A 10,257-nucleotide genomic window follows, 5' to 3' on the forward strand; every position below is an offset into this window, starting at 1 on the left:
CCCCTAGTCTCCTGGCCTGACAGTCTCCTCTGGCCTTCTTCACTACCTGCCTTCTCCTGTACTCTGTCTCATACTCATACCTTTGCCTGTGCTCCGCCTCTCAGTGGGCACCCTCTGTGGTCTCCCATCCTAGCCTCAAATCTCCCCCATGCTGTAGGGCCCAGTCCAGGTGCTCCTTATCCAGAGTCCTTCCTGGTATTCCAGCCTCTCTGGTTTCTCTGTCCTCTGAGGGCCTAATAGGTGGTTGTATGGATGGACAGGTGGGTGGATTAGTGGATGGATGGGTGGAGGAGAGGATGAATGGATGGACGGATGGACAGATGGACTGATGGACCGATGGATGAATTGTTGGATTGGTTGGTGAGTGGATGGATGGGTGGTTGGATGGGTGGATGGAAGGATGGATGGTTGAAAAGACAGATGGATAGGAGACTGGATGAGTGGATAGATGGATAGATGGGTGGTTGAAAAGAGATAGATGGGTTGATGGGTGCATAGATGACGTTTGAGAGAGTGAAGGGGTGGAGAGAGGAGTGAATGGATGGAGAATGCATGAATGGAGGGATGGGTGGTTGGAAAGGTGGGGGAGACTGTGGTTGAGTGGATGGAAGAATAGTGGATGGGTAGGTGATGGATGAGAGGGTGTGAGTGTGTGGCAGGCTGGGTGTGTGCTCTGCTGTGTGGAGGGTCATGACTGGGCCCTGCTTTAGGGCAGGGGCCACACCTCAGTCTTGGCGCAGGATGACACACTGGGAGGAGCTCGGGGCTGGCACCCAGAAGGTGTGGGTTTTAATCTTGGCTTTGCTGCTGTCTCTAAGAGAGAGACTCCCTTGTTCCTCCAGACTTTGATTTCCTGTTTGTAGGATGGGACCAGGAACCCAGGGCAATTGTGAGGGCAGAAGTGACCTGGCCTTGTGGGCTAAGGCAAATTGTATGGGACTGAGGGAGGGTTCCGAGGAAACAAAGGGAGGACGTCGTTTACAGATGGAGAGACCGCGGTTACTGCAAATCAAACAGGCCACACATGGCAGCTGCGGGCACAGACAGCAGCAGGGAAGGCCCTCCTCCGGGGCTTGGTCTACAAATGCACCCAGGACATTTCGAGAGGAGCCAGGGAGTGTCCGATTTGGAGCCTGATCGACTGAGTGGGTCCTGGCTCCACTGACCTGTGTGACTGGGTCCACTCTCAAGCCACGCTGACCTCCCTTTCCTTCATCCGTAAAGCAGGAAGAGGACCGTCTACCTCAGAGAGCAGCTGTGAGAACTAGCGAGTGAAGGTCACAGTAGAGGCGGACGTGGAGCGGCGGGGGTTGGGTGTGCCAAGAAGCAGGTCTGGGCGTGAAGATGGGAGACCGTGTGCCGTCGGGGGGCTGCCTAGAAAGGGCTCTTGCCTTGGCTTTGAAGGAGCGGAAGACCTCAGAGGTGGAGGATGGCAGGGAGGGTGCTCCAGGTGGAGTGGCGGCCAGTTGCGGGGCACACGGCCTTCCCCTGTTTGTCTCTTGGGCTGTGTGTGTGTGTGTGTCTCAACCCAGGCTCTAAGGCCAAGTGACCCCACCATGCTCCTCACTTTCGTGGGAGACATGAGGAGAGCCCGGTGAGGTGTGACGGATGGCCAAGGACAGCGTCTCCCCCTTGACCAAGTCAAAGCTCCGAGTCGCAGCCCCAGAGGGCGGCATCTAGGATGGCTCTTGAACGTTCCTGGCCTACCAGCCACCTGCCTTTCCCGGAGTCTGCCCTTGGTCTGCCTCAGGGAGCTGTCTGGGTGGAGGGTGGCCATGCTGTGCAGTCAGCCTGTGCTGGACACACGCGTGTGCTTAAGGGCCAGCGGTGGGGTCGTTGGGCTGTGGGGTCCTGCCCCCTGGATGCTGGCTCAGGACCACAGAGCCCCTTGGCCTGCAGGTCTTGCCCACAGGGAGCAGAGGTGTGGAGTTTCCGGGGTCCCAGGGACAGGGAGCCTTCTAGGCCATCGGTCTCTTCTTCCCTCACAGGCATGGGTGTCCCTCAATGGTGCCTGACCATGAGTCCCTCGCCCCAGGACAGACCTGCTTCAGGTCCTGGCTGCTGCCTCCCTCCATCCAGGAGCAGGAAATCCATGAAGGTGGTGATGGCTGAGGGGTAGGGGGCTCTCTGGACTCAGGGTTGTGGCCTGGGGGGCACCCTGCTGTGGTAGAAGGCAGGCTCTCCAGCCCCATTTCAGCTTGGCTGCAGATCCTGGACACTGTGCCCCCCTTCCAGGACCTGGAGGCTGACTCACCCAGGGGCCCAGGAGAGACTGCAGGGGCAGGAAGGGGCGGAGAGGAGAGGCAGGTCCCAGAGGGAATGAGGGGCCCCTGCCAGGTGATCTCATCCTCTTCTGGTCAGGCTGGGGCCTACCTCGCAACCCACCCCCTCCAGCTCTCCTCTCAGGTGGCCCTGGGGAGGAGCCAGCGCTGGGTGGGAGGGCTGGGTCACGTCTTTCCTCAAGTGCCCAGGCCCCCTTGCTGTGTGTTTATAGGACCATGTGTGCGTGTGCTTGTGTGTGCGTGTGTGTGTGCGCGTGCGCATGCACGGCCTGAGTCTCACCCCAGACCGAGGCTCAGGCAGCCCTCTGGAGATGAGAGGCCTGTCCAGCACATGACTCTCTGGGGAGATGGCCTGGAGGGTTTGGTGCTGGCCCAAGAACAAGGCGAAGTGAAGGTCTCCTCTGCTCTGGGCACAGGGAGTGGGGCTTGGTGAGAGCAGGGCCCAGGTGGACTTTCCAGGGTGGGCCTGGAGGAAGCAGGTGGTGGAGGTTCAGGGGCTGCTGCCTGCCGGCCTCCTCGCAGCAGCAGCCTTCGCCACATGACGCAGGGGGACCACGTCACCACAGGCCTGACCACGGGGTGAGACCCTGCCCAGGGCCCGGCTGAGTGGGCCATGGGGTGCTTCATGAAGCCATCTCAGATCCCGGCCCACTCTTGGCCCTCCTGGACCTTCTTTCCGTCTGGCCTGGCCAGCCCTCCTCTACCCAACCAATCTCTCCTTCATTCAAGGCCTGGCCCTAACGCCCCTCCTCCGAGAAGCCACCCCTGCCCTGCCCCAGTCAGGTCCCTGCAGCCCCTGAGGGCCCGGAGGGCAGAGACCTGCGTGGTTTGGGTGTGTGTCCCAGGCCTAGGGACCCCTCTCCATTACCATGTCACCAGGAGATGGAGGGGAGACCAATGGAGGGGACAGTGATGTGAGCGAGGAGAGAGACAGCTCCAGAGAGAGCCCAGGAGGACACGGGCGGGGCAGAGGCAGACCTGGAGATGGAGGGGCTGAGAAAGGGGCCGAGGGGGCCACAGGCCTAGGCTGACTGGGCCAGAGACACAGCAGGAGCCCCCCCACCCGCGCCAGGGGGCAGGTGCCTGCCCAGAAAGAAGATGCAGGAGGCCTGGTGCAGGTGGCCGGGCAGTGCTTCTTCAGGGGCTGCGGGGCTGGGCTTCGCAGGGCAGGGGCTCTAGAATCCGAGGCTCAAGAAGGGGATAAGCACGAGGGCAAAGGCCAGGCGGGGGCTGCCCAGGGCGGGCGCCCCGTCCACATTGCACAGGTCGCTGTTGCAGCAGGACACGGGCCGGGTCACGCCGATGCCGTCCACAGCCGAGGGCACACACTTGCTGTCGCAGGACCTGGTCACCGTGGAGTCCCCCAGGAAGGGGTACACTGCGGGGCACGGGAGTACCAGTCAGGGCTGGCCGGGCGGTCCGTCCTTCAGCCCTCGAGCACCTGCCCTGGCAGCCACCTCACACAGGACTTTTGGGGTCGCCACCCTGTCTCATCCCTCCGTGACTCAGCCCCTCCTCTTGCTTCCACCACTGTCGGCTGAGCGCCTACCATGCCCAGGGACACACAGCACCTTGCACAGGGATTCCTTGCCAGAGGGGGCTGAATTGACCAGTGGTGACTGGGATGGGGACAACTCTGACCCTGGGACCCAGTCCTGCCCCGCCCGTGCCTGCTGACCTAACTCCAGGGAGTAGAGTGTCGTCTTGCACATGGTTTCGTTGGCCTTGCAGGTGACGATGGTGACACAGCTGGCCACGGCGGTGGGCTCGAGACAGGTGTAGCATCGCAGGGCCACCGCTGGGCAAGAAGGGACGATAGACGGGTCAGGCAGGCCCTGCCCCTGCCAAGCCTTCTGTCCTGGAGGCCCAGGTCTGAGGGGGACACCACCACCCAGGGTCCAGTTGCCCACCAACTAAACCTCTGGGAAGATTCAGGAGCTGCGAACAGGGGTCCCTGAGTCCCGAGGCAGATGCGCCCCTGGGGGAGGTGGCTCAACCTGCGGGCCAAGCAGCTTTGGAAACATGGAGGAGGCGCAGGGAGATGGACCCCCTGGCGTCCCTGCAGTAAAAGGCGTTGCAGGGGTGGGGGGGGCCTCGGGGTGGCAGGTCACCTGCTCAGTGTCTTCATCAGCAAAGTGCAGGACCCACAGGGCTGCAGTGCAGGTTATGGGTCAGGTGGGGAGGCATGTGGGGTGCAGGGTCGGCTGGGCGTGCCCATGGGAGCCAGCCTAACAGGGGAGGTGAGAGGAGCCGCGGTCCGGCGGGACCCAGACGGGTCGGGTGGGTTGCAGGCTGCTCCTCTTCCCTCCTGCCCCAGTGCCCCACCCCGGCCACGGGAGCCCAAGCAGGCCTGGCTGGCTCCAACTGGCCCAAGCAGCCCACGTGCACAGTAAGGCCACAGGCGCCTCCACCCCCTGAGTGTCACGGTGTCTCTTGGGTTGACCTCAGTTTCCCCCTCTGGGAAATGGGCAGAACCATCTGGCTGGAGCCCATTCCACCCAGCACCTTTTCTGGTTGAGTGTGGGGGCCCCGAAGGGCTGGGATGTCTCCCCCAGTTGTTCTCTCAGACCCCAGGTCGGGTCCCCCAATATGTCTGGGTTTGCTTCGCTCGTCTCCATCCCCCTGCCCCCAGTGCCTCCCTGGTTGCCCCAAGGCACCTCTGGGACCTGCCCCCACACCCTGTCCCCGCACCATGGCAGAGAACCAGGAGCAGGGTTCCGACCTTGCCCTCCCCAGGTGCCCACGGCCCCCGATGAAATGCATTTCCCCAACTGGCACCCAGGGCCTTTGCCGTGGACTCCAGCCCACCCAGCCAGTCTCAGCCCTGGGTTGGGGGGCACCCCTTCGTGCCATACCCCTCCTGAGCCTTGGTTGGGCGGTGGGCGCAGTGCCCCCACGCCTGTCCCACCCCACTCTCCATCTCTTCCCTTCTGTCTTTGCACCAGATGGACCACCCCATCTCTCCAACGTCCCTGCTCTCCTCCACTCCCTCTGTCCCACTGGGGCACTGTCCCCTCCACCCACCCTGCACCCCTCACCGAGCTCTCCGCAGGCGGCCACCACCAGCACCAGCAGCGCCAGCTGCCTCTGCCACATGGTCCAGTCCCCGCACCGTGAACTCTGCGCTTGCCCTTGGCTGGACAGCAGACACCCAGTGCGGCCGCCCCACCAGTCAGCCAGCAGATTAGCGTGAGGACTGGATTTCCAGCTGGCAGCAGAAGTGCAGAGACCCGCCCCGCCCTCTGGGGCTCCTCCCACCTCCGCCTGGATGCCCCATCCCTCTGTGGGTTCCCCTCCCACCCCTTCCTGCCTCTTTCCTCACCTCCCTCCACCTCTACCTCCTGCAGCCTGGGACCCCTGCTGCACCATCAAGATCCTCCTCTTAGGGTTTGGGGGACCTCACCCCCCTCTGTAATTCCCTGGGCCTGGAGCTCTTCACCTTCCCTCTCCTCCCCTCCACCCAGGAGACCCGGCCGCAGTGCTTGGGTGAGCACCCCCCAGACTGCCTGGGAGGGAGTGGCAGAGGGTGGGGCTCTCCTGACTCCTGCCTCTGTCAGACTCCCCCTCTTCCCCCCGCCTTGGGTCCCCACTCCTGTCTCCAGGGCAGATTCCTGGTCTAGGGGTTTTGGGTTCGAATCCTCCCAGGGTGCCCGGCCCCACCTCCTGCTGCTTTGAGGTGGTCACGTGGGGATGTGGTGAGGGAGACTGCTGTCTGGACAACCAGCCACAGTGCTCAGAGGCTTAAGGGAACAAAGACAGGAAAAGAGCTGGGTCAACAGAAAGGTCCTGCGTGGAGGGTGGGGGCGGGGAGGGGCCAGGGATGCTAACTGTGGTAACCCATTGGAGGGGCAGGTACACTTTGATCTCTAATGGGGCCAGTGGGGCTGCCGCGCAGGCAGGGCTCACCTGGCCCCATTTCAGGTAAGGAAATTGGGAAATTGGCGGGTCAGCCCTTGCCCAATGCTTAGACAGGAGCGAGGTGAGTTTGGGCTCAATGATTCAGGTGTGGCTTTAGTCACTGCTTCCCCACCACAGACACAGAAACACAAATGCACACACGCACGTGCACACACACGCACGCAGCCCCCAGGGTGCCTGCACTTCAGCCTCCCCAGGGTGTGCCCCACCTGTGACACTGTCACCCCCTCCTCCAAGCCACAGCTGCCAGAGCAGACCCTGGGATCAGAAGAGTTGTTGATGGGCCCCGGGGCCTCCTGCCAGGTGGTCAAGGCCATGGTCTTGCTGGGCTGTGCCCACTCCCTCCGGGCTCCCCTGCAGCCCCACTGACTCCTCCATCTCCCCCAGAGGCTCCACATCTCACTCCCCTCCCAGACCCTGCTCCTGCTCTCCCTGCTGCCAGGGAGGCCCCGCCCCTGCCCTCCCATGGTCGAAATTCTGTCGGTCTGGGGACTCCCCAACAACCTGTGGCCCTTTTGTGGTCCCTGGGCTCTCCTGCGGGATCAGCTCCATTTAGGGTCTGGTCTTCGCCCCTGACTGGGAGGGCCTCCCTGGGCGCATAGCTTTCCCTGAGCACCCAGCCCGTGTCAGGTGTCTCGCCTGCTGGGTCTTATTTTCTTGGCTACCGCTTCGCATGTACACAGCACTAAACAACGACTGACTTTGGCTGTGGGAGGGGAGGCTCCCAGCAGCTGGCTGACGTAGGCAGGTCACCTAGCGAGGCCTGGGTGGACGCCAGGGCGGCAGCCAGGCCTGTCTGAATTTGCACTTCACTGTCCCCCTGCCTCAGTCGTCGAGCATTGTTGCTGGGGGCAGCTAACTGGATTAGACACTCAGCGCACACGCCCTGGGCCCCTCCTTGGGTCTAGCCCAGTTCCTTTGCTGTGGCCCAGCCCAACCAAACTCCCTTCTGTCCTCAGGCCCAGGGGCCCCACCTGTGCTTCTCGTCCAGAACACACGCCTGGCCCCCGGGGATTCGCTCCTCCTAGAGTTTCTGCCTGACCCCACTGGGGAGACCCAGGCTGAAACTTTCTGCAAAGTTGCAGATGTATACTAGGGTGGGCAGGAATGTCACCCGGCTGGCCGGGATCTGGGCTGGCTCTGTCTAGAATGCTCCCTGCTGGGAGCTCTACACCCTTCTCAGCTGCTCTAGGAGCCTCCGGGTCACAACTCAGCATGTGACCAGGGTCAGGGCTCAGCGTGTGACCAGGGTCAGGGCTCAGAGTGGGACCAGGGTCAGGGCTCGGCGTGCGACCGGGCTTAGGGCTCAGTGTGCGACGGGGATCAGGGCTCAGCGTGTGACCAGGGTCAGTGCTGAGAGTGTGACCAGGGTCAGGGCTCAGTGTGTGACCAGGGTCAGGTCTCAGAGTGTGACCAGGGTCAGGGCTGAGAGTGTGACCAGGGTCAGAGCTCAGAGTGTGACCAGGGTCAGGGCTCAGTGTGTGACCAGGGTCAGGGCTCATCGTGTGATCAGGGTCAGGGCTCAGAGTGTGACCAGGGTCAGGGCTCAGTGTGTGACCAGGGTCAGGGCTCAGTGTGTGACCAGGGTCAGGGCTCAGAGTGTGATCAGGGTCAGGGCTCAGAGTGTGACCAGGGTCAGGGCTCAGAGTGTGACCAGGGTCAGGGCTCAGTGTGTGACCAGGGTCAGGGCTCATCGTGTGATCAGGGTCAGGGCTCAGAGTGTGACCAGGGTCAGGGCTCAGTGTGTGACCAGGGTCAAGGCTCTGCTGCTCCCAGCGTTGCCTCCTCCCCAGCTTGTGGGGTGTCTCATCTGGGCAGTTTCTGTGGACCCCCAGGAAGGCTGAGTGGTGTCCCCACCTGGGCTCACACTCCCTTGTCCCCCTCTGGGGTGTACGGCAGGGCAGACAGATGGCTCAGAACGTAGCCAATGTTTCTCTGTTGTGGAGAAAGTGACAGACAATGTAAAGGCCTCCCCAAGGCAGCTGCTGTAACCATTTCCTCTGTATCCTTCCAGAAGGATTCTGATTTGGATGTGCCCTAATTTCCCACCTCTGTACTAGCAGGCATTTAGGGTGCTCATAATTTGTGCTGAAAACCTGCTCAGTGAGCGTCTTATTGCGCAGTCTGCACACCCTTCAGCCATAACCAGTGGGACGAGTGCTAGGAGGGACACAGCTGGGTCGCTCTGAGAACTCACGTCATCTTCCCATGCGCCTCGGGGCTCCTTGTCCACGTGATTGGGGCTTCTACTCCCATGTCTCCATCACCACTGCCCGACCCTTCCAGGAGATTTCCAGGAAGATAAAGGTGGCAAAGAACTATCATTCGTTGCAGGAACTTCCCAAAGGTCCCATCGGCTCTTCAGTGGAAACCATCAAACGACACTTTACACTCAGAAGCCCTGCCTCAGAATCCTAAACTATTTTATCAGGGTCCTTACCCAATGCTCACCAAGTCCCCACATCAGGAGACTTGCCTTAAACCGGATTCTCAAAGCTCAGGAGCACGGAGAGGCGGGGGCTCTGTGTCGATGGAGCGCTCCCTCCCGTCCACAGGTGTTTGGGTGACATCTTGGGGAGTCAGCCTTCAACAAAACTCTAGGGCATCTGAGGGTTTTATAGATGGCACTGATTTGCCTTCCACGAGGCTGCAAGAGGCTGCATGGATTCCCACCAATGACACGGAGGGCTGGGTTCCCTGCCCTTTGGTCACCATTGTCTCATCACTTTTTTTGCTCATGGATTTAAAAATGCTACTTCCTTTACTTTGCTCCTCTTTGACTCCGAGTGTGGTTGAATTCCTTTTTCTCTGAAAATGCTACTCATGTCCTTTGCCCCTTCCTTGTGGATTTGTAAGTATTCGTTTTTTTTTTTTTGTGAGGAAGATCGGCCCTGAGCTAACATCTGCCAATCCTCCTCTTTTTTTTTTTTTTTTTTTTTGCTGAAGAAGACTGGCCCTGAGCTAACATCCATGCCCATCTTCCTTCACTTCCTCCACTGGCTTGCCAAGCGGTGCATTGGTGCACGCCCGGGATCCGAACCGGTGAACCCCAGGCCGCTGCAGTGGAGCTTGTGCACTTAACCGCTTGTGCCACTGGGCCGGCCTGTAAGTATTCTTTGTATGGGAAAAGAATAATCATTTTTTCCATATGTGGCAAATATTTCCTACTTTGTCTTCTGTTTATTAGTTTTGTTTATGGTATTTTTTTCATGTATTTCTTTTTAGATTTTTATGTAGTCATGAATCTTTCTTAATTTGGATTTTGGGTCTTGTTTTTTCTTTTTAAAACATTTTTCTTCCTTTTTTCTCTTTAATTTTTAACAGCTTTATTGGATATACTTCACATACCATACAATTCACCCATTCAGTGTTTTTGTATAGCCACAAATATATGCAGCCATCACCAGTCAGTTTGGAACACTTGCATTGTTTCCAAGAGAACCCCTTACCCTTCAGCTATCACCCCTTGCCCCCCCTCCCTTTGGCCCCTGGCACGACTAATCTACTTTCTGTCTCTACAGATTTGCCTAATCTGGGCATTTCATACACATGGAGTCAGAATATGTGGTCTTTTGTGTCTGGCTTCTTTCACTTAGCATAATGTTTTCAAGGTTCATTTAAGTTGTAGCCTGCATCAGTGTTTTGTTCCCTTTTATAGCTGAAAAATAGTCCATTGTATGAACAGACCACAATTTGTTTATTCATTGTCAACTGTGTCAACTTAAAAAGTAAACTGGCCAGTTATTTTACCTGCAAAACGAGTTTATTCAGGAACAACCAAAAAATTGTAATTCAGGACACACAGGTCATGGTGGACCACAGGCAAATCCAGAGAACGAAGGAGGGGAGCTTACTTTTATAGGGAAAAGAGGGAGTTCAGAGGGGCTGCGATAAAAAGTCCATTGGAGGAAACTAGGAGTCCAAAGTATAGAGGCTTTTTATTGGTCGGGTTCTACAGCCTCTCACTGGCTGGGCTGTTGCTGGGCAGGGAAAGAAGTCTTCCCCCTGCCAGGTAGTAAAGTTGTAAACACTTTCCTGTGGGAGATGCAAGCCCAGG

At 59.0% G+C, this 10,257-nt stretch overlaps 1 protein-coding gene across 1 annotated transcript; it reads right to left on the minus strand.

Moving 5' to 3' along the window:
- Positions 1-3,391: 3,391 nt before the first annotated feature.
- On the minus strand, positions 3,392-5,378 carry LOC131419384 (ly6/PLAUR domain-containing protein 2-like). The gene is made up of 3 exons (XM_058564460.1): positions 5,321-5,378; positions 3,961-4,080; positions 3,392-3,660 (listed from the first exon to the last, which is right to left on the minus strand). Exons 1-3 carry the CDS (start codon positions 5,376-5,378, stop codon positions 3,458-3,460), a joined length of 381 nt encoding a protein of 126 aa, XP_058420443.1. The 3' UTR covers positions 3,392-3,457.
- Between the last annotated feature and the right edge of the window lie 4,879 nt (positions 5,379-10,257).

This window comes from Diceros bicornis, chromosome 21, assembly GCF_020826845.1.
Source record: "Diceros bicornis minor isolate mBicDic1 chromosome 21, mDicBic1.mat.cur, whole genome shotgun sequence".
NCBI lineage: Eukaryota > Metazoa > Chordata > Mammalia > Perissodactyla > Rhinocerotidae > Diceros > Diceros bicornis.

Bases quoted from the DNA above. Each gene is read 5' to 3' on its own strand.
- LOC131419384 (XM_058564460.1), bottom strand. From the start codon at position 5,378: ATGTGGCAGAGGCAGCTGGCGCTGCTGGTGCTGGTGGTGGCCGCCTGC. The intron at 4,081-5,320 runs GTGAGGGGTGCA...CTTCTTGCCCAG, and splicing joins GGCCGCCTGCGGAGAGCTCG to CGGTGGCCCTGCGATGCTAC. The intron at 3,661-3,960 runs GTCAGCAGGCAC...CGTGCCCCGCAG, and splicing joins ACTCTACTCCCTGGAGTTAG to TGTACCCCTTCCTGGGGGAC.